This window comes from Centroberyx affinis, unplaced genomic scaffold (assembly GCF_046629955.1).
Source record: "Centroberyx affinis isolate AG114_WGS23_722 - 3 ecotype Tasmania unplaced genomic scaffold, CSIRO-AGI_Caff_v1 ptg001589l_1, whole genome shotgun sequence".
NCBI lineage: Eukaryota > Metazoa > Chordata > Actinopteri > Beryciformes > Berycidae > Centroberyx > Centroberyx affinis.
This window is the reverse complement of record NW_027280038.1, coordinates 26,786-51,205: the sequence shown is the minus strand read 5'-3', so window position 1 is coordinate 51,205 and position 24,420 is coordinate 26,786. Positions and strand designations below refer to the sequence as shown.

The 24,420-nt window shown below is 43.7% G+C and overlaps 1 protein-coding gene across 1 annotated transcript in view; it reads left to right on the top strand.

The window, feature by feature from the left end:
- Positions 1-414: 414 nt before the first annotated feature.
- Positions 415-24,420, top strand: part of LOC139651078 (calcium/calmodulin-dependent protein kinase type II delta 1 chain-like) — a gene marked incomplete at its 3' end in the record, with an annotated part of 50,425 nt that continues 26,419 nt past the window's right edge. The window contains exons 1-2 of the mRNA XM_071527923.1: positions 415-732; positions 3,717-3,811. Of these exons, the coding sequence (XP_071384024.1) occupies positions 671-732; positions 3,717-3,811 (157 nt within the window). The remainder of the gene's footprint in view (positions 733-3,716; positions 3,812-24,420) is intronic.

The window sequence follows — 24,420 nt, the reverse complement described above, 5'->3', positions numbered from 1 at the left end:
GATTCTTGATTATCTTATGATTATCTTGATTATTCTTATCATTAGGTTTCAGTGGAGAGTTTTAGTTTTAGTCTGAATGCTTTTCTGACAAGCAAACACTGAATACTTGAATACTTGTTTTTGGATTGTTTCTTGAACATTGGTACAAAATATGAAAGACAATATGGGAAAAAAATAAACAAACAAAAATGAAACGAGATTAAAAAACAAACAAACATAAGGAGCAACACAAGATTTAAAGCGTGCAGAATCAAACAAATTACATAAAAAGCAAGTCAATAAACATGCCAGTCAATAAGGATTTTATTTTGAAATCGAATACCGGAAGTCCTATATTCCACATTATGTCTCGCTTGACACTGGTCAAATAATCCAAGTGTCGGTATAGAGATAAACGCACAACAGCAGGTCGCGACGTTCCTGTCAACTCTAGGAGTATCAAGGGTGTGGGAACAGGAGCCAGGAGGAGCGACGCCAGAATTTTCCGTATTTAGGAATACTTAAAAAATTATTTCTGAATTTGTTTTTTTTATTATTATTGTCTTTTCCGAAAAGCGACAAGTGCCACTTTTGGAAACACGGGGAAAAGGATTTGTGGAGAGTATTATAGCAACAACCAAGGCTTCCAGTTGCCCAAGTCGGTCCTCCCCTGTTCTCATTCACCTTTACCATGGCTTCAACGACCTGCACCAGGTTTACCGATGAGTACCAGCTGTACGAGGAGCTGGGAAAGTAAGTTATATTTATTTGAAAATATATTTTATGGGGAATTTTCTTGTAAAAGTGCAGTTTAAATGTCCCCGTGCTTTACTGTCGACGCTCAGTCTCACCGAAACCTCAGCCTACCTGTTACTGCCCCGATATGGCTTGTGTGTAGATAGCGGTACGCAAACCTCCATTCAAAACTTTGTCGCTTTAGTGGTACCTTAGTTATCGGCAAACATAAATACTCGGAAGCTATATTGTAAGACTTCCTGCTAATCCTGACGGTATTCTGGTCAATTCGGCATGCATATAATCCACCAAAGAGCACTTTATTCCATTAATATGCCAACTTTTTAAATTCGTTCACTCTGCTCCCTACCGCCCAGCACGGTGCATTTTAGAGGTGGAACATTATGGGAAGAACAGGCGAACCAATTGTAAAAGTTGATATTTTATTTAAATAAGTGCTGCATAGTGCATTGGATGGACGCCGAATTGAAGAATGACTCCTCTTGATTTATTAAATGTCTTAAGTCGTGTTCTACCTGGTATGCATCTTTGCCGATAAGCAAGGAATCATTAAAATGCCAGAATTGTGGATGGACTTTCGCATACAGGTCATACGAGAGAACCGCACGTATCGGGGGCTAACCTGTTACCTGGCTGACTCTGAATCACCTGCTGTGAAATGCTGCGCTCCTCTAATTCGACTTTGATTAGAAACAGTAGCCTATCTTTACATGCAATTAAATATTTGAATCTAACGTTTGAGTTGTTTTGGTTGTCTTTTTTTGCAGAAGTTACCGCCCCTTTTCCGATATGTGAAGGGTTGAAATTCCTCAGTGGTGACTGTAGTGCACGCGCGCAACAATGTATCCACATTGACAGCAAATTTGGGGTTTTCCAGCAGTAGTGTCAAAGGACTCATGACTTAATGTTCTGTCTTAATTGGAAAACACAGCTGTCATGCGCACTTGTCCTCTTTATTTGCTATAAAGAGACTTAGATGCACAATAAAACATGAGCTTCAGTTTGGTATGGGAAGGTGTAGCACTCCATACCTTAGTGTAGGTGAGTTCATATTCGATTTTATAGGTTTATTTTTCATTATAATAGAGAGAAAACATCAAGCAGAAACTGACAGAAATTTATTTGAAAGCCTTATGTAAAAAAATCACATAAACTGACATAGCTTGGTGACCAACGCCTAATAATATATCACATTAACCCATTAAATGCATCTATCATTGCTCCACTTTATCCCCAAAAATGTCATTTAACGAGTTTGGAAGTCTTGGTGTCAAATGATAATTAGATGCAAGGACTTTGCCCTTACTGAGGATTTAATGAGTGTGTGCTCATGCAAGGAAAATCATAATAGCAGATCGCAAATAGCAAATCATAACATAAATTTAAATTTAAAGGGGTGTGTGTGTCCTATTACCAGTGCAACATAGCACTCCATGGGTGGAGACAATTAGTCACTTTCTGACTCCTCAGTTAGTCAGCACTATTTCTAGAGACCTTTACCCTCACACTTTTCTTTCTTTTTTTGTAATCTGAACACATTTTTGCCAGATTTGGGGTTAAGAATGGACTCAGACCCCCAGCGCTGGCTGTTATATTGCTATCATCTACACAGAGACACTCATTTGCTAATGTGAAGAAGAGAACTTACTTAGTGAAAGTGAAAGTAATATAATAGCTAACTTTATCTGTAGAGCACTCTTCTAAAACAAACATTACAAAGTGTTTCACAATCAAGACAAAGAGAAGAAAAAGACAAGAGAAACAAGGTTACATAAACAGTGTTTACATCAGTAGGCATCCATAAGTATATTTTTGATTTATATAACCTTTTATAATGAAGAATAATGCATCAAGGTTGAATTGCTGTGGTGCCAGTTTCTCTGAGGCAGATATCAGAGAAAAAAAATCTCTTCTATCTCCTTCCTCAGCGCTTCTATTCTATTTCTTTACCTAGCACTGCAGTCTTACATGATTGTTCTATGGTCACAAGAATACCATAAGAGCACCAAGACTCTGACCTTTGACCTCCTTATTTTGTAGTTGCTTGTTATTGAGGCTTACTCTGCTGCTGCATTCAGTGTAAGTGGCTCTGGATAACAGCAGCATCTAAATGTCGTAAATGTAAATCTGAAGTTATTTGTTGCTTGGAATATGGCCCATCCATCCACCCAGTGGTTCTTAAAATGGGATCAAGGCTCTCAGGGGTTCTTGAGGAGATGCAGAGATCCTTGAGGAGGTTCCAGGGGTCCTTTAGGGGGTTTCAGGGGTCCTTGAAGAAGTTTCAGGGGTCCTTGAGGAAGTTCCAGGGGTCTTTGAGGGGGTTCCAGGGGTCCTTGAGGAGCTTTGGTCCTTGAGGAGGTTCCAGGGGTCCTTGAGGAGCTTCCAGGGGATCTTGAGGAGGCTACGGGGGTTCTTGAGGGGGTTCCAGGGGTCCTTGAGGAGCCTCCAGGGGTTCTTGAGGAGACTCCAGGGGTTCTTGAAGGGGTTTCAGGGGTCCTTGAAGAAGTTCCAGGGGTCCTTGAGGAAGTTCCAGGGGTCTTTGATAGGGGGTCCAGGGGCCTTTGAGGGGGTTCCGGGGGTCCTTGAGCGGGTTCTGGGGGTCCTTGAGGAGTTCCAGGGGTCCTTGAGGAGGCTCCAGGGGTTCTTGAGGAGGCTCCAGGGGTTCTTGAGGGGGTCCCTGGGGTCCTTGAGGTTCCAGGGGTTCTTGAGGAGGCTCCAGGGATTCTTGAGGAGGCTCCAGGGGTTCTTGAGGAGGCTCCAGGGGTTCTTGAGGTTCCTGGGGGTCAGAGAATGTATAAGATGACTAATGTCATCCTAAGTTTCACTCTAACCAGTATTACTTTTATCTCCCCACATACAGTGTAGCCAGTCATACAATTCAATACCAAATCAAAAACAGAAATCTTTTCATACGTGTGTCCCAGCGACAAAACCTTGCTATGTCCAAATGACCAAAAACCAAACTCCATTGTGTCCCACAGAGGTGCTTTCTCGGTGGTGAGGCGGTGCATGAAGATTTCCACCGGCCAGGAATACGCTGCCAAAATAATCAACACTAAGAAGCTGTCTGCCAGGGGTGAGTGTCTGCTTTGTTACCTTTTGCATAGCTGTTCGTCCAGAATCCCACCTTGTAAACCTGGTATCTCCAGTACTCTGCTTTTCAAAGATTACTAAAGCATGGGTGGCAGCTGGGTATGGCGAGGTGTGGCACTTGTGAAATAAACGCAAATTTGTAGTTTTTAGCATTAATAATTACAAGCAAACACCAAGCAGAAACTACTCGGGAACTTATTTGGAAGCCATATCTAAAGAAATGACATCAGCCGAGCATTCAGGACCATTGTTCCCTCTAAGCTGATAGTTTGGTGCTCTAATAATTTATCACATGGACCAAATGATAATAATATCTTGTCAGTCATCAGTCATTGCTCCACTTTGTCACTAGAAATGTAGTCGATATTTTGGGTGGCAAATGACATTTGATGCAGGGACTTTGCTGTAGCTCAGGGGTTTCGTGAACTTTTTTCAGGGTAGAAGCTCATGCATTCTTGAAAACACACTGTGGGTGTTGCATCGGTGTTGCAGGTCTTGCTCAACCATTAAAGACTGACGTAAAACTTCAGGCCAAAACGTGAAAAGCGGGAAAATTTCAAGGTTTTCACTGAGGTGCAGACGTTCAGAGGTGGTTGACGGGGGATTTTGGACGGCCCACGTTTGAGTCTGAGCGCGATGAGCGGGAGGCTGGCGTCTGAATTTTACCCACGATGCCTGCGGTGATGGGCTATTGCGTACGCTTGCATGTTTTTGTTGCGCTTAGGCTTGTAGAAGGGCATATTCTCAATGGGAAGAGGTGAGACTGTGGCAAAAGGTCAGCTAGGGACTAAAAACCCGTTCCTTATTTACCCAAGTCCTCTCCAAGCCGACTTCCTCATCAGCCGCACTCTCCTTTTGACTGTGCAAATGTTTTCTCACCCCTCCGCCAGTTTTGCACGCCGTCATTTCAGCAGTGGCGGGTTTGCATCTGGCGGCCCCGACGCTAACCACTTCTTACTACTCCGACCTCAGGCTCTTTTGCTTTCGCTCTTTTTTGTTTCTCCCTCCATTTTTATAACCCAGAGTCATCAACGTGGAGTGGCAATGCCATGAAGGAGGCTGCCAGCTCCTTCAGTGAGTCATTTGCCGGTATCAGGCAAAAACCTCTCTGATTTCTGATGAGCTGTACGTGACTCACAGTGCCGTCTTTCACATCAAAACGAGGCGATGCGGGCCTCTGTGGCTTTAAAACAGACAATATGTTGGCGAGAAAAATGCATGTTCTCTCATCCTAGTGACCTTTTTTTTTTTTTGTCTGTGTGTTTCCCTCCGGGCTACAGCTCCGTAATGGAGCGTCTGTCCAGGAAGCAGAGGCCTGGATTCTTTTATTTTCCTCCTCTTTCTCTTCCTTTTTTTTTCATTCTCTCTCTCTCTCTCCATCATTATCTGTTTCTCTGGAAGGCAGCCGCGCGGAAAGGCGGCGTGGGCCGAGGCTCCCGTTGTCTGGACGTGGCACCGCTGATTGATCCCCACGCGAAGCCCTAATGGGTTGATGGGAGAGCGCGCAACACACACACACACACACACACACACACATACACACACACACACACACACAAAGGGAGATAAGCTTGAAAAGGCCCACAGACAAGCGATTGCACACACAGATTGAGGCAGCGGAGGCAGTGTCTTATGGGGAAACGGGGGGTTTCCTCGCAGTGGTAACTATGAGAGCAGCTGCATGAACAAGAGGGAAGTGGAGGGGTGAAAGTGGTTTTAAAAAAAGAGAGAGACATGTCAGGAAGAGACTACTACTAATAATAAACTGTATAACAATTATCTAAAAGCAGAGTTTATAAAGTGCTTCACAGGAAGGCATAAAAACCGAGAAAAGTGAAATACATTATGGAGAGATAAAAATGGGAAATACAATCAAGAGGAAATAAAAGCAAAGAAACAAATCTGAAGTAATAATCGGCGACGTTCTGCAAACACACATTTCCATTTTGCGACTCTCTGTCGCTGATTGATATAACGAATAGTAATTCAACCTCTAGCCGGTTCTCCCATCCGGAGAAAGCGAAAGCCAGCGCGAGGAGAGGAGCTTGATTGAGGAAACTGTGGTTCTCGCTTCTTATTAGCGGTGCGCCCCGGCTCCAGAGGCGAGGGAGGGGGGGGGGGGGGGGGTATGAGAGTGATGAAAAGAGGAGGGAGAGAGAGAGAGAGAGAGAAAGGAGGTGTTTATACAAGGGGAGTCCATGATTGATTCCAGACTCAGATTGCTTTGGCCGAATCCCTTCATTGAACTGGAGCCTTCCTCACCTGAAGGAGAAAATGAAAGTGAAATGGAAAGAGGAGAGGAGGAGATGGTGTGTGCGTGTGTGTGTGTGTGTGCGTGTGTGTGTGTGTGTGTGCGCACGCAGCTGTACACATACATGGGTGTGTGTGCATGCGATGTGTGAGGCCACGCGAGTGTTCGCCAGCATCACCTCTCCGCTGTTTGCACAAGGTGAAAAACCAACTTTTCAGCAACCGAGGAAAAACAGACTCGTTTTCCCTTGACGACCGTGTTATTTTTTGAGTCGATCCAGTGGGGACTTTAAAGGGTTTCATAAGCAGTAAAGGTCATAGAACTTTCTCGACTCACAGAGGGGCATGTAATCCTTCAATCCAAGTTAAAACTAAATGAAACAGCATCTAGCAGACGGCAAACGCTGGCAAACGCAATTCAAACCAATATCGATGTCAGTGTTTTTGAACGGGTCTTGTCTGCCGTATGTTTAGCTTGTCTGTTCTTTCTTTTCTTACTGCTTTCTTCCAGGGGTTTTGTTGCTATAACCTCCCTGCTCTGTGGCCGCTAGCCTCACCTTGATAGCCGCAACCCAGCTCACCACTAGCCACGGCCACAGCAAATGCCAAACGTGCCAAACATCATCGAAAAGCCAATTTCAGGCGAATGGAGGGTTAAGGGACTCTGAACTCCTCCCTTTAGTCCCCTCCTTACTCACTACTGGCATTCATACCATGCACCTAATGTATGTGGCTGTGTGTAATATGTTTCTGCTATTGTATCACTGTATTGTTTCACGATAATATGTGGAGTGTCTGCCTTGGTCGTGTGGCTAATAAACTATCTATCTATCTATCTATCTATCTATGACATGCACACACAGGGTCACAGACAGATGCAGACTGATGTCAAAAAATGTCATATTGCAGCTTTGTGAAATGTGAAAATCAGGGTGACAGGGCTTTCAAATGACAAATGCGGGAGAGACAGAGAAAAGATGGGCCCGAAGGTGCACATCGACAGACGGGCAGATAGACTGACAGAGCGGCAGAGAGACGGATATAGAAGCAGGCAGGCCGAACTGAAGGTCACTTTCAATGAGGGGAAACCCCGGAGTCGCTGCCAACACCGCTGCTGCTGCTGCTACTGCTGCTGCTGCGTGATGAGAAATACTAAACGGGAAGATCCATCTCTTATTGGAGAGGGTTTATGTGGCCGTAAACCTTGGTGCTACACCAAAGGCAATCCTTTCTGATGTATTACCCTTCTCTCGGCACGCCGGTTCCACTGCAAAGTGATGTACCGGAGACAAACTTTTAAGGCCAACTTGAAATCTGTACTCGCAGAGTTATGATCGCATGATCTGTTTGTGGGCAGGAGCGATCTTTGGTGCTAATTCATCTGCCTTGACGTTGAGGATAAGTTCTTGCCGTAGCGTCTGAATACAGCTTACGGGGCACATATCACTACACCGGCATCTTGTTTTGAATATTTGTACGCTAAGCCTCCATTTGTACTTGTAGTATCCTGTCAGCATGTATTTGTACCATCACTTAGAGTGTCCTGTCAGAATATATTAAAACACAGGCAGGCACATTACAAGGTCACCTCTCCACCCAGGGGAACTTGGAAGTGGGCCATTGATCTGTAGATGGGACACAGCTTGGATTCAAAGCCACGTTAGATGGTGTGACTCCTTAGGGTGCAACCTCCACTCTGACTGAATCCTGTCGAGATGTCATGACTGCTGGGTGTTTAATCTTTGTGCACACTAGTATTGGTTTTCACAACATTATTACAGTAAATGTTGTACCTCTCAAATGTATTAATCAAATATCTTACAGTTGAATGGTTTCTCATGTCTACTGTGACAAATTTTTCACACATCTAAATATAATTTTTCACACATCTAAATATAATTTTTCACACATCTAAATATAATTTTTCACACATCTAAATTGATCCATGCTTGAAGTTTCACTGGCTATTTTTGAGTTTGAGTAGCTCAATAATGGGTAGAGCATGACACTAAGGGGTTTGATTCTCAGTGAGGCGACCCATATTAAAAACTTACACACTGATGGTACTGTATGGCTGCTTGGGTAAAATGCATGTATAATGTATTTGTTAAAAAGGCGCTGATGCTGTGCTTTGTTGAATGCTTATTTAAAGGTGCTACATGTAGCATTCTGAAACATCAACCTCGGATACCTTGGTATAATTACCATGAACAAATGAGATCATGGTGGAGACGATTGGTAGCCTCTATCTCACACCAGTGGTATTGTTAGTGCTAGTGTTTCTCAAAAGTAAGACTACATTTCCCCAAAACCCCCAGGGGATGTTGCTTCTCCAAAGATTTTCCCTCTGGCTTTACTGAGGGGGATAAACATGTTGGAAGTGATAAGCTGATGTTTATTCCCAATCTCACAGCTCTCCTTTCAAAATAAAAGTCCTAACCCTGGGATGTTTGCAGAACATGCAACTAAAACACTATCCAGATGTAGTGAACTGAAAGCCTGTTTTCTGTGTCAGTGTAGGCCTGTGTACAGGGGGGGGGGGTGGGGGGGGGGAAACTAGGGCAGTGGTTAAAGGCAGACCTAGTGACACTTGGATGCGGCGGAGTGGAAATGATCACTTGACAAACCCACCAGGCTGTGGAAAAGCTCGCTGTGGTTTAGGCCCTGACCGATTCGTCTGTTGCCTCTGGAAAATACCCGCGGCCTCGGCGGCACACTGTGAACTCTTCATTCCCATGGAAACAAAAGAGATGGGAGAGCTAAACATAGTCTGCGGGGTGACACAGGCGTCAAAGTATATTCCAGCTTTTCTTCTGTTAATTGCGCATGTAAATGATGCTGTCAGAGTCTTCTATGAATCACATTAAGCCACACAAAGAACAATGCTTCACATTGTGCTGAATGTCAAATAGGCCATTTTTGGTGCACTCTGCTGTCTCCCTGGCTTCATTTAACTGCATTGAGCCCTGTAAGTTGTCTTCGTCAGTCACACACACACACACACACACACACACACACACACACACACACACATACCAATACACACATAACCCATAGCTCCACATGCCTAACTTAGGTCCCAACTGCTTTTTATGTCAACCGTAAGCCCGGTGACAGGGGTGATGACCTGACCCTTGACCCTGTGGTTTATATCCAGACTGGTTCAACGAGACCTCCACTCCCCCCCCCTTCCCCTTCCACACACACACACACACACACACACACACACACACACACACATTGGATAGTGTATAAATAAAGTGGCCCATCAGAGGTGTGCGGTGCCAGCGATGGGCTTAGCAGCTAATGTCAGAGGCTCACCAAGCCATTTACACACTGCCCTGCTAAGACCAGACATGAAAGAGAGGGATAAAGGGACAAATGTGGGGAATCAGAGGAGTGTGTGGGTGTGTGTGTGTGGGTGTGTGTGTGTGTGTGTTGGAAAAGAGACATAACAACACAAAGGGAAACAGTCTAGAAATGATATTTTAGACTGTCTTGTCATCTGCCTCTGTCCCCTACTGCAGCTCATCCCCCGGGTCCTGGCTGACTGACCTCGGATGACGGGGGCGAACTATTTCATACAAGCCTGTTGACACAAGCATAGCCTAAGTAATGACTCAGCCCCCCCCCCCCCCCCCCCTTAGAGGATTTCCTCGTGTCTCTCCCTTCACTTAATTTGTCTTGTCTCTTGTGCTAAAACTCCGTCTCATAACCCTGATTGCTGTTGTCAGCGATCCCAGGCTGGCTACACTTATATTTCACACCAATTTAGTATCATTCGTTCATTCAACCCACCCATGTGAGTAAGTGTAATGGCTGAGTATAGATGCAGCCCTGATACGTGCCATTCTCTGTCGTATGGTGAGAACTAGGGCTGAACAATTAATCGAAATTCTATCGAAATCGCAATAGAGCCTACTGCAATTTTCAAATCGCAGGAAGCGCAATATTTGTTAAAAGGCGAAATGTGTCAAAATACCATTTTAAATGAAATATTGTGGTGCTGCAGAGATGTCCTGGCCTACACATCATATTCTACAGACTTAAGAAAACATCTTTGTTTGGTACAGATCCCCGCAAAAATCACACCATAATCATTTTAATACGTTTTTCAATGAAAATGAGAATAATGATGTAAAAATGATCATTCCCTCTAATATCGCAAATCATATCGCAATTGCAATATCAGTCAAAATAATCGCAATTAGATATTTTTTCAAAATCGTTCAGCCCTTGTGAGAATATCACCGTTCCATTAAAAAAAATCTGGCAACTTAAAGGTCCAGTGCAATGAGAATTGTAGATTTCATGCTATACTTAAAGAAAGGAGCTGTTAATGTAAGGCTTTGTCGCCCTAACTAACTCTCCCTCTGGTTGTCAAACAGATTCAGAATTCCAGTCTACTTCCTGGTGTAAATGATGGGAAGGAAAATAATTGTTTATGGTGACAGGCATACAAGAGCAGGTCTGAGTTTGAGTGTGAGAACGCGCGGCAGATGTGGCTCATGCACATACCACTCAATATGACACAAGACGTAAGACACCGACACCGGTGCCATGACAACAAGGAGTCCCCAGGGCAATGACAGGTCAGAACAAGCTTACATATTTGTTAGTGACTGGCCCAGAACGGGTCTGTTTACTGTATGCCTTGTTGTTTTTTTGCTGTCTTTTACTGTGCCTCGGTCGTGAAAAACCCCGTAGTAGAAAAGTGGCCTACAAATAAAGTTACCACTGTAACTTTTAGTGTCTAGGGTGTGATTCCAGCTGGGGCCACCCATACTAAAAATACAGGCACTCCACATAAAGCCGTAGTGTTTCTGTTTTGCTGTGTGGCCTGAGTCACAGCCACAGAGTGTCTCTCACTAGGGGGAAAACAGATGGAGGGGGGTTTTTTTTTTTGGTTTTTTTATCTCCTTGCCTTTCTGTTTTTTTTTTTTTTTTTACTCTGTTTACATCTATGCCTGGTCAATCTGAATGGATTTGCGCATGAGCAGAAGCCCTCTGTGTGTTTCATTCAGCTGAGACTTAAAGGCCCTGTAACCCTTTCACTGCCCGGATCGGATTTTGCAGTGTTTGTATGTGTTTGTATGTTTTTTCAATGCATCTCAACCCCCTCCCCCCCCCCTCCTTTTCTTGTAACTGATGCACGGCCGCACAAGGTGGGCTAAAAATATCTCATTAGAGAGAAGAGAGGGAGCATGAATAACCGAGAGAAATCAGGCTGCCTTTTTAATAGATCAATTGTCAGAGGGAGCGGAGGACTCCCCGCTCCCTGACAAAAGGTATTTTCATATCTGGCTGCCTAATATCCCCCATCAGTCAACTGGCAAGAGACTTCTCATTCGCTGGGTTTTTCTTCTAGACTAATTTGTGTTATTTCCATTTCTGCGCTAGCCGACCGTGTCCAAGACATCGAGAAGTGAAAGAGAGATGAGGGGTGGGGGGGGGGGTGGGGGGGGGGGGGAGAAAGAATGGAGAAGGAGAGAAACTAAGGGAGCATGAACAGCATGAAATATGCACGATGAGACAAACACAAGCTGAAACGCGTGCAGTCGAACGGCATTCATGAGATGCCGAAGTTGACAAACCGATTCGCAGATGGGATTGTATCATTTCAGAGAAAATGTCCATCTTAACAAGTCATTTAGTCTCATAATCCGTGTTAAAATCCTTTTTTTTTATTAAACCAGGTGGCAAATTCTGACAATGCGGTGAGATTCATTTTCACTTGTTTCCAATGCAGTTTCACCTGTGTTGAGAATTTTCTTAAAACGAGTGTCAGTATCGTGAATTTCAAGAAAATTCTTCACACATTGACTTGGATTGGAAGTGTTTAAGACTCAATATTAGACTAAATGACTTATTAAGATCAATATTTCTGCAGTGTGTCTCTGTATTGCGTCTAATATTTACTCAGATACATGTCAAAATCTTTCTTATTTAACTATCCAGTTGTTAGGCAGCAGATGGCAGGTATCGATTGTTTGATGATGAAATGCATCGGCTGGTGGTAAGCCGATTTGTCGGCTATCACCCACTCAATCAAAGCCCAGACGAGGCGCCCTCATCAATATTGATTAGTTGCTTTGTCTCCTCTCATCAGGAATAATAAGGCTGGATGGATCTCTGTGGATTTGCGAATCAGTCCCTCTGAAGTCGAGTCTTAGTTTTAAGCTTTGATGGATCAACCTGTTTTCATCAACGCCAACACTAAAAAATGAAACGTCTCTCACGTCAGATTTGTCCTCAACCGTTCAGTTTTCCCTTCCTCTATCTTTCTTTGTTCATTTTATCAGTTGGCTAACGCTAAGGTGAGACCGATATGGGTTTTTGAAGGCTTTTGGATTGAAAAGTTAGCATTTTCCCCCCAAAAATGTATTCTTGTCAGGGTGGCAAAGCCTCTGAAACAGCATTTAGACCATCATGGGACACTAAAACTCTCCACTGAAAGCCAGATTAATTAAATAGTTGTGTTAACAGCTTAAGGCAGGGTGAGGCAGGTTTTATTGCAGGTTTTACAGACTGTTGAGTGAAATCCTCCCACAAACTGGAATGATTTCTCTACTCAGACTACTGATATTAAAAAACAAAACATATTGAGTAGGGAGGAACCTCTTTCATATTGGAGTTGGAGGGCACTGGCTGACTGATATCTCCCAGTATCAGTCTGATATATCATCAAACGGATATTTCGCCCTAACTAAAATGTCCCAATTTCTGTCACTTTTCTGCTTTTTTTTCTTCCATAATCAGGGTGAATGGTGCTACTTTCCATTTCCACATCTGTCATCAACTCCCTTGAGAGCGCAAGGGCTGCATAGGAAATACAGGAAATACATGGCTAAAAATTAAGCAAAAAGAGAGAGTTGATTCAGGAACAAAAAAATGGTTGTTGTCCCCTCAGCAGGCAAATGAGGAGCAGAGAGTGGGAAGAATGCATATGAATGCCGGAGGGAAGATGAATTGCCTTTTATTAAAAGTTTGATATGAACCAGTCAGCGTCATCCACATCCATTTTCATTGTAGAATTGGTCACTACAAACCCTACAAACAATAAAATCCTTGGGGAAACACTGAACACTTAAATTACAAGTGTTCAGTGTTTCCCCAAGGATTTTATTTGGAACACGTTGGAATAGAACTCTTAAAATTTTGGAATACAAGCATAAAATAATGTCTATTGGCAGCTTCAATTCAAAAATATCGGTACTCCCCTTACCCATATCCGTCGCACCCTGTGTATCTGCCACTTTGAATCCCTCCGCGTAGCTACAGCAGGTAAGCCTGAGCCGGTGCCTCCGAACCGGTCTTTGATCGAAGCCACGCAACCCGGCTGCTGTCTCTCCCCATCCGTTCAAACACAGGGATAAATTGGAGTATTCCCCTTGGGCTTCAGTCTAAATCCTCATTTAGCGAAGTAGGCCAGCCACTTGAGGGACAGCGGGGGTGCTTTAATTAGGGCCGCTTTGTCTGCCAGACGGACGGACCGGGTGCTCCAGTCTACAGACGGCAGCACCCAGAGGTGCTCTCCTCTGCCTTTTAATGAATCCCTCTGCTGGTGTGTCTGAGAACAGGTTAGGCCCTCTCTGTCCCTCTCATGTTTTGTTACTCTTTCATACTTTTATTACATTTTATATACATTTGTGTTTCTGTTTCTCTAATTCTCTGTCCTCTAGCTCTTTGCACTTTCTTTCTTTCTGTTTGGATGGGAAGAGGGAGGTCGTTATTTTTCGTGGCATCACCCTCTGAACTTTGGAGCTGTGTGTTCACCCCTAAGCAAGGGTGGAGTGTGAATGCGTTGATGACCAATGGGTCATCCCTTCACGAGCACCTCCAAAACACCAACCCTGATTTGTATTAAGCATTCATGTAAGTCTGTTCCATCCCACGAGTGGCTAGATTCGGGGAGTTTCCTCCTGCATTGTGCTTTGTCCTTGGAAAAAAAAAAAAAAACAGGTAGTTCTTACCTAATGTGAATGCAAGTCAGTCCCACTGAGGTGAAAAAGAAATGAGCCAGGGGAGTAGGACGTACGTGTGCTGCATATAATGAAGGTTCTTAGTGCAAATTATTCTTTTTAGTGAGGTTCAAGCGGGGAAGCACCGCAAAACACTGAACAACACTGCTCCAGCTGAAAGCATCTTGGAAGAGTCATACCTAACCTCTGCCTGTACTCACTCCTATTTTGTGTTAATGAGTTTAGCAGTAGCGCAAGCGTCCCGGAGGGGGTTGGCACATGAATGGCTTACATAAGACTCTGTATCTAATGACTAGTAAACACACACACACACACACACACACACACACACACACACACACACACACACACACACACACACACACACACACACACCTACACATCTTCAAAGCAGGAGCTGCTATTTGTATTCCATGTTTGTATAAGCGTAATGAGAGCTTTCACTTTTTCTTCTTGATCTGCACAGTGACTTAGTCATGAACTATATGGAATCCATTTAGACAAACTGTTAACAACATTAAACCAACATTTTGAGACTAGTTTATAATGTCCAGAGAGCTTTTTCCTAATGATGACCCTATGTTGGTAAAGCTGCTCCCTGAGGTTCTCCCTTCTTGCCACATCACTAATGGAGTGTACTGAAGATGCTGCATGTCTCAGAGGGACACTATCTGGACTGTGTAGGTAATAACTCTTCCCTGATGCCAGTATAGTACACACATATTGTACATCAATACCGGAGGTGAAAAGCTGTCGGAACTGCGGAAAAGGCGTCGACCCCTCCACAGCTTGTTTGTTAGTGACGCTCTTGGTGGAAATGCGCTGTCTTGTTTTGTCTCTCTCGTTCCTCACCTCCCCCCCCCCCCCCCCCCGTCTTTCTCATGTTTTCTCTCCCTTGGGCTCAGTGGATTCAAGACTGGGGATTGCATCACTCCCAGCAGCTGTAGCCTAAAGGCTTTTGGCCCAGAAGGTCATCGATTCGAATTGCGGGACAGGCAGGGGAAATGTGAGTGGGGAAGGTGAATGAGGAACATTCTCCTCTCACTCAATAAGCACTGTTGAATTGCCCTTGAACAAGGCACTTAATCCCCAACTGCTCCAGTGGAGTCGAGTCAACAGTAGAAGACTGTGGTTGTACTGGGCAGCTCTCTGTGTGAATGTGTAGAGCTGTGTGAATATGAAGCAGGACATTAATGGAAAAGAGAGCATGGTGCTCATTTGACGTTTGCTGGATAAATAAAGGTTAAAAAGAAACACGGCTGAGTGTGAGAACAAGCCGCGCATCTGATTGCAGTTCCACGTCTACTGGCTTCAATCAGCATTCACATCCACGACTATTTTTAGCCAGGACCCCACTGAGTTCACCCTGCTGAAGTGAATCCATCTCCTGTCTGTGCACCTTTTTGTGCTCAAGAAAATGAAAACAGCTTATCCCTCTCTGCATTATTAAACTAAATCCAGATACGAGCGTAATTACATCCTCACAAAAGGACATTTTAGGAGGATGGAATAGCACACATGAAACCAAGCCTTTAAACTTTCCAGACCTTAAAGCTTAGGACACACTGCACGACTTTTAGGCTGATTATAGCCACAATTTGGCATCACAACTGATCATCAAGATCGGGCCAAGTAGGCTGATTGTTCCGATGATCTTGCAGTGTGTGAAGTTTTATTTCTTGCCTCCCCATCCAGGCGGTACCATCACCGTTATTTCAAACATGTTTGATTTTATTACTGGAATCTGCAGGTGTCCTCCTGTAGTGTTAGCCGGTCAATGACTGAAATGTGAACAGAGATCAGCAATAGCCAATGAGAACTGAGAGTTTGTCTTGTTTGTGTGTTGTAAGTTAATGTTAGTGTTAATGTTTTCATGAGATTGGGGGTTGTGTGGCGCTTGAACTCAGGTAGTGTGTGATCCCCAAATCCAATTGGCCAAGTGTGTGTTCCCCAAATCTAACTGGACGGCAAGTGTGTGTAACAGAACAGAGCAGAACAGGACCTTTTTGACATGTAGAAGCCATAATGAGAATATCAGTGGGCTCCTGCTCCAGCGATTGGTAAATGAAACTCGGCAAAAAGGACTTGGTACTCTTTGAGACTGATGGTAACCTCTAGAGAACCTCCATCGGAGAGAAGGGGAAGAGGTTGAAACCGAGGTGAAAACTTTCCTGCAATGGTGAAAACTTCCCTGTAAACATGATCACGGATCAAAGAGTGCAGCGGAAGATGAAGAGACCGAAGAAGATGGAAGCCTAATGTAGAAAAGAAGGAGATCTAGGTAGATGGAAAAGGAGTGGAGATGAAAGGAACCAAAGAAGGGTCATAAAATGAGAGACGACATACACTTTAATCTTGACTTTGATTGACTTGGTTCAATTTGGAGGCAAGAAGAGGGTCTTGAGTGCACGCCGAAGAGGCCGCGATCCATTATGAATACATCACCCTCTCCACCACGAGAGGGTTCAACTGAATATGAAAACCTTTCTTCAAATGTAAAGTCTGGCCGTTGGCTTCCAGCGGAACAAAGGCGTCCTCGGCGCTAAGATGTTGTGTTTGGACAGAAGCGAGGTCTCTTTTTGAAAGGAGGGAAATGAGAAGTAAAAAGAATTGATATGGACGGAGGTTAATGACGTTCCGCGTGGGCGCCAGATTTCGTCGGGATAGCGATCCGGCGACGGGTCAAAAGTGACGACAAGGAGGCCGAGGGAATACGGAGCGAGTGAAAGAGAAAGGTTAGAAAGGAGCAGACCGTTTCGTCCTCGCGGAGAGAAGCGGTGATGTCAGCCAAAGAAAGATGAGCAGAGTGTGGGTGAGAGTTAATGTAATATCTTTTTTTTTTTTTTTTTCATCGTACTGAATGGGCTGATGGGTGTCACAGAGGTCCCCAGCTCCTGAGCATGGACGAGAACAAATTGAACTGCACTGTGAGGACAACCCCGACCACGTCAAGGCCAAGGAACAGGTGGCAGATAAAGCCTTACTTATATAAAAATTATGTATGGGAACAGCACAGGACTGAGTCAGGATAAGGGAATGAATGCCTGTTCCAGCAATATACAGTATGTGTCCTCATGAGGTTTTTTTTTTTACCTGATAGTAGTTCAGTCGAAGAGTTTACTTGAATGCTCACAGTAGCCTTGATCTCATCACATTCCTCTCTTTGAGAATGTCCGAAAAGAGCCAGGACTCATCACTGATTAACTTAAATAGATTATATTAAGCAGTACTTGATAACAGAGGTGCATATTTGACATAGTTTGTAACCCCCGCTCACAATGGCATGAGATAAGAAGCGGTAGTATATATTTAGACCAGGACCGATATTCACGTCGTTTTACTGCAACGCACTCCTAGATTTATATTTGGACGTGAAGTAGACACACGCCACAGTGGGAGTGGGAACGCTCTCAAGGGTATTAGGCTGTTAAAACCTTGTTTATCTTCAATCCGGCGTGCTGCCAAATCTAGTCAGATAACGCGTGGAGTCGGCATTTCTTGTGACGAGGTTAGGATCTCCGAGCAGTGCCACATCCAGCTGGCTTGACCGACCTTTGTGGTTTTCCTCCGTGACCCGATCAGGAACCCGGAACTGGAACTTTGACTGGCTTGTTTTCGAACATGATCAGTAATAAATGATCAATTCAGTAGTTGTCAGTTGCATTCCAGCTACATCTGCTGTGACTATGTCTTCTCCGTAAGCTCTCATTTACACATCACTCACAAACTCATTAAATTTCAATTCGTTGATTGTCATGCTGAATGCGGCGTGGTTTAAACCAGCTTAATCCCTCTTTCATCATTATTTCTCATGTTTTTTTTTGTTTTGTTTTGTGTTTTCTGGCTGGATCTCTGATGGTTTCCTTCCAGACAGATTTCGTTTAGCATTGGCCATCCATCCAGAACATTTTTGTTTTTCTTTTCTTTTCGGGGCTAATAAATGCTAGAGTGACTGGGCTGTGCTGGGAGACCAGAGGAAATCTCCCCAAACAGATGGTAGCTTTGCTAGAATCAGCTCAACAGGGGCAGAGAAACGGCAGGCTTCATTCCAGTTCAATTCAGGGATTCCTCTGGCATTATCCACTGTTTTTATTATCTCAGGGGTTCTAGGTAGGGAATCTATATGCTCCAGTTGGTCTATAACAGCCTCAAGCTGTGCAAAATCACCCATATGTTTTTACAGGAAATACACACTGGGCACTGAATATCTTGCCATGTCATGCAATTTGACGTGTTCAGTCTTGGGTGAGACACTTCAGTCCTCTATACCTGCACACTATGAAACTATCAACCATCGACTGCTCTTAATTGAGGAGTATGTAGTTAATAAAATTAAGTAATAGTTACATTATTGTGAAAATGTTTATTTGTTTATTTAAAGGATCCCCATTAGTTGATGCCATGGCAATCAGCCAATCTTCCTGGGGTCCACACCTGACATACTGTACATAACACATTACATGATAAACATTAAATTACATTAATATACACTAAATTACATCAATATACATTAATATAAAAAAATGCAAGCTTACATTGATCTGAAATAAAAAACGTACATTTAGGTAGAATACTAATTAAAAATCAATATATAGATAATATTTAAAGAGAATGAGAATTATACAACCCATATGAAGTGGAACACGAATATTGAAAACTGGTACAGAGTTATACCTCCTACTATTCAGTCTGTCATCTGCATGCCAATAAATGCCTCTGCATAATCTTTTTGAAGGATGATTTATTTTTTATTAGGCGGATATTAAAAGGTAAATTATTCCAGTTTGTTATGGCTCTGTAAATGACAGTTTTTTTCAACGAGTTAGTCCTTATGCTGGGTACCACAATATGACCGTTACCGGCAAAATAGCGAGGTAATTACATCAAAAGTTCACTTACTAGTGTAGCAAGACTGTAGCTAGCTCTTCATAACAGGAAAACCCTTTTGAATTTTTAATGTTCTCCTTTTGATGAATGCTGAGCCAATATTTATGCATACGTTTCTTTTTGTAGTCAGTTGCCAACTTCAACTAATCCGTCTCCAGTCCAGCTCCAACCTCTGCCATCATAGGCGTCCTTTTTGAGATGTTTATTCCTGTGGTCTTTCAAATAAAACTTGTCCATTTTGCGCTCATCCATTTTGCACCTGCCAGGTGGAACTATTGTTCATTACACAGAATCAGTAGGGAAACAAGGGAGCCTCCCTCATATTCAGCCTCATATTCTCATTTTGTCCCATTTTCTTTTAGCTGCCCTCTTGCTGTGACCCTGTGTGTTTCGACTGCATCACAGGTAATTTGGGTCACAGAGAGAGGCGCCTCAGGCTTCAACTCTGTCTCACACCTGCCAACGCAAATGACCAATGGCTCACTTCAAGCTGGGCAGAACTGAAACGGGGGAGTTGTGTTAAAACTTTGAAGTAACTCCTCTATGAGCATAGGGTCCGTCCTGTGTTCAAATCTCCCAGCAACTGTGATGGTGTGATGATTAGATATGCATAGCTGTTGCTTTTTATACTCTGCTAACGCGATCAATTTGAATACAGCTCGATCACGTCAAGTTAACCCGGAGCTAAATGAAAACCGAAGCTGCAAATACCGTCAACAGTAACAATGGAGGCCTTGTCTTCAGAAGCATATGACTCAGAAGTATACAGGCGCCCCATGACCGTGTTCTGGCCATGAGTTTCTTCTTTTCTTTCCTTTGGATTTGAGTCGGGGAGCGATCGCGGCGGCTGTAAGGAAAGATAATTGAGGTTGTGTCGCACCGCTGTTGAGATTAAACGCCTCCACTTGAAGGTGACTCAGTTCTATAAACTGACTCAATGAGCTGGAGGGAAAAGAAAATGTGTCCGTGGCCATGGCTGCTTGTGCATCGTGTATCCATACGTGCATGTTCTTTGTGTGTCTGTACATTTGTGTTATTCCAAAGCGACTCCTTGTCAGTTTTGATTAAGTTGCTGTTCATCAAATGCAAATTGGTGATATAGGTGACACCCTATTAAACAAATATGACAAAGAAAAGCATTAGAGGAAGACAAAATGAGATATCCACCATTTGAAAAGCTATACCTGCTCTATAAATTGATTGATAGCACAAAATTAGAGCAAAAACTACTTTTTAAGTGATGACTTTAGCCTTTTGTTGGCAAAATACAGACTGGATCTTCTATATTTTATACATCTCGAATGAGGAACTTTAGGAAATGTTCACAATTTGGGTCTAGAACTCTTACTGATATTGCTAAGCTTATTAACTTAATATACATGCCAGACAAGCAAATCCCTTGCCAAAAATGTGTGATGTACATTACTTGGTGTTGTTCCAAATTGCGGGCTTGTTGTCAATATGCTTAGCTGATGATAGTTATAGTTTGTCACCCAATTCCTCCCACGCTAGACACAAATAAAGCAGCCTGAACAGGCCACGACAGGGTATCACACTTATTTTTTTCCCTCTTTTCTAATTATGTGGTGTGTGTAGTGTGGGGGTGGAGGAGGGCTTTCATTATTGGGACGGTGTTATTATTGCGTGGCTCTCCATCTCCAACAGGGAGAGATGAATACTGTGAAAAGTTTGCAGATGACCTTTCTTTTGAAAAGAGGCCATTATAATGTAATGAGGGATGTGACGATGTATTCAGCTAATGGTTTGGTTGGATTCACAATACTGGTTTGGTTCATGGTTCAATGTTATAACAATATTTTCAGCAAAATCCGAATGAAGACAAGTACGACTGAAAATTTCTTAGGGAAAAGAAAAACAAAACAAAAGTGAAAACCTTTTTAATGCGAGTTCAAATAAAATTTAAGACCGTTTTTTTTCTTTAGTTGGAAAGCCAAAATTCTGCCACACAGCAGACTTCAAACCTGACTGAGTGTCCTCAGTTTCAGTTTGACCTGAGTCCAGTGTCTCCTGCTATATCTACACCGAAGCGTGTGCACCTGGGTTCACCGCAAGAGAGATGACCCAAGCTAAAATTTGCTTGCCTCGGGCTAATTCATTTTCAAACAATGCAAAAGCGGAAACACGTTTCTGAATGTAATTTCTTAGATATTAAACCGCATCTGAAATAGCAAACATTTTTTCAACTCCACAATGCGTATCGTCATTGTTTTTGGATTGTAATTCCTGGTTTGATGGACGAGCAGTTTTATGACAATAGCAAATTTTGGGATGTTTGGGTCATGTATCTAAGGAACTAACATAACCGGGGTTGGGGGTTTGATTCCCACTTGGGCCACCCATGCTGAAAATGGATGAACTCATCATACATTTAGGTGTTGTGTGTAAACTGATCCAGCAAACGCCTTGTGTTATTATATAAGAGCTGTGAAAATGACATCAGAGATGCTGCAGGACATGATTGAATATGCAGTTTAGCATTGATTGCACTCATTAAAAGTGACGCCTCACAGAGGAATGTTTGGAGCGAAACCAGGACTTGGGCCAAATCCAACTTGTGGCTTTGCGATTTTGCGTGCGTATGTGTGTGTGTGTGTGTGTGTGTGTAATCCGGGGGGGTTTATAATCCCCGTCTCGTGCCGCCGTCACTACATCACAGCCAGAGCCTCACACACCTCGCCTCCTCCACGCTCTCAAACCGCCCAGATGGCTGGATTATGCTCTCTTCCGCCATTGTTTTTTATCACATTCATACATCTGTCAAAAAGCCCTCCAGGGGAAAAGTGGTTTTGGACTAATGACAGCTGGAGTGAGTAGGAGGAAGTAGCAGTCTCTCGGTATGTGTGTGTGTGTGTGTGTTTGTTTTCAGATCAAGTTCCTGCTGTGACTGAAAGCTCTGCGCCATCACCAGAGGTTCTCTACCTGGCTTCATATCTTCCCATGCCATCTCTATGGGGAAAAGGCCGTATATGATTTGCATGGATGACAAATATAGCTTTTAGATCTGGATAGTAAACACTGCTGGCGTCCTTCACCTCAAACTCTTCAGGGATTGGGCCGTTTTTTATGTTCCAGTAAAAAAAAATAAAAAATTGGGAGCTACATGGTTGCTGCAGGATGTCGACGCAATATAAAATGTATGTCCCGCAATTCCCGCGAATGCCACATTCTAATCCCTCCTGTCTCTTCCTCTTTTCTTCCTGTGGTCCGCTGAGCTCAAAGTGCACTGGGTAAACAGAACAGCGTGGTCCCAGTTCAGCCAGCGGGACCTCAGCGCACATATGTTCCCCGAGTACAAACGCTCCAATCATTTATTTATGCCCGCGTCAATGCAAGAACAAAGCAATGTCCGGGATTTGCCTTACACATAAGTGATTGGCTCACACACACACACACACACACACAACCCCCGGGCTTGTATAGTGATCGCTTTCCCCTTTAATCCCATAGACTGAATCAGATTATAGTGCTGCTCTGATGTAGGTTTGGCATCGTACCATGTTTCCTGTGGTGTGTGTGTGTGTGTCCTGTTGTGCCGCCTGCGTCCAACTGGAACACAGAAACACACACTTGGACAGCCCCGCGATACGTAAACCCGTTTGTTTCTCTTCGAAAGCTTAATTTAAATCCCTTTTGTCGCAAAGAACTGCAAACATTGCAAAGGTTTCAATGAAATCCCTGCGAGGGTTTCTTCAAAAACTGACCTCCCTTTCTTATTGCACAGTATACACCACTTGTCTTTACATAAAATACTCGGTAACAACTCGTAAGCCTCGAGCCATTACAGTAGGTTAGACGGGGGTCTGACTTTATGGAAATTTGTAGCACAATTCCCACTCTGTGCAGCGGAGAGTGCGGTCCAAGTTGACTCATTAAACAAACGGTTTTCCCTGTCGGTTGGTGACTCACGCCTCTCGAACGCAGCCTCCGCAAGCTGAGGAGAAAGACGGCCCAGTCATACCCAGCTGAGGACGCTCATTTTGGGGTGAGAGATGTCACCCGAACCCCTGAACACCTTATGTCCTGGTTCTCATCTCATCTCATCTCTCTTTGTCCCTTTCTGTTGTTCTTTCTGCTTTCTCTCTCTCTCATTCCCTTCCTTTCATCCCCCCTCCCTCTACCTCTTCTCCAACACTTAGTGATTCCCCGTGGGATTTCTCAGTCTGTCTAAGCCAGTGTAGCGGGGATATGAGCTTTAATGTCGCTCTTCTCTCTCCAGCGCCCCGTGAAATCAAGTGTCTGGGAGTCTGTTTGGCTAATCATCTCCCTCTGGCGTAGTAATATCTCAAATTTAGATTCTACACAGCCTCCCAAAACCTTACTGATGTGTGTGACGCTGGCTGTGTTGACATGCACACAGTTTCCTGGATAGTATTGAAATATCTCAGGTACCCTATCCAGGTTTCTCGTAACTGGGATAAGAGCATATCCAGGTTGCGTTCTGTTTCTCTTTGAGGTACGATGCACTAAGTATTGTTCAAGGAACTTTGACTCTCCAGTGTTGAAAACAGATCAGAAAACTAGGTTGGAAAATGAACCCACTCTCGTTCAAGAGATATTTTGCTGGAAAATATTATGTAACGCACTTTTGACCTTGAGGAGTTTCCACCGTTGGCAGGTCAGGACAGGATGTCGTGCGGCATGAGGATCCCCAGGCATGGCGGGGGGATTAATATGAGGGCCATTTGGCCGGAGTCATCAGCCAAATCATCCTAGAGGCCCATTCCTGGCCACGTGGGTGATGTGGACATGTAAGAAAATGAAGAAAAAAATCTGTTAAATCCGCACAGAGTGGTGACTCGTGGACTGACTCGCAGATTAAATCCCTCGCTTAAAGCCTCACAGAGCTTGGGTAAAACATTGAAAGGTTAAATGCGGTCCCGCACTCAAGTCAACAAATCGGACTACTCTTCCTGCTTGTGAAGTTGAGGATATCCTTAATTTTGTTAGTCAGGAAAGAGAATCCGATAGGACCACTGAATCACAGGTACAACAACACGACACACGTAAACAAATTATATGTAAATCATTATTTTTCCAACGTAATAGTTATTTGTTGGTGGCACCATGCAAATCGAGATTGCGGCCAATTCACTAATGCTTCACGACACCAACTCCTACAAAATTATTAGAGTCAGTCCATTCAGAATGGCTGCTATCATAGTCACCAACAAGTCAGGAAGCAAAGGCAGAGGGCTTTCATCTTCGAATTCTCAGATCAGACCCAGAAAATGCGGCAATTACAAAGGGGCTGCAGGGGTGAGCACGCAATTTGAGCTTGAAGTCGGTGATGAAGGAGGCTATTTGCTTGTGTAGTCCTGTTTTCGAGGTCGATTTGCATACATCTCTTGTTGAATAAGATGAAGACTCTACACCTTTAGCACAAGCAAGTGAGGCCCAAAAAAAAATGCACGAACTGCCCTCAATGCAATCCTCGTGAATCTGGACCTCAGTG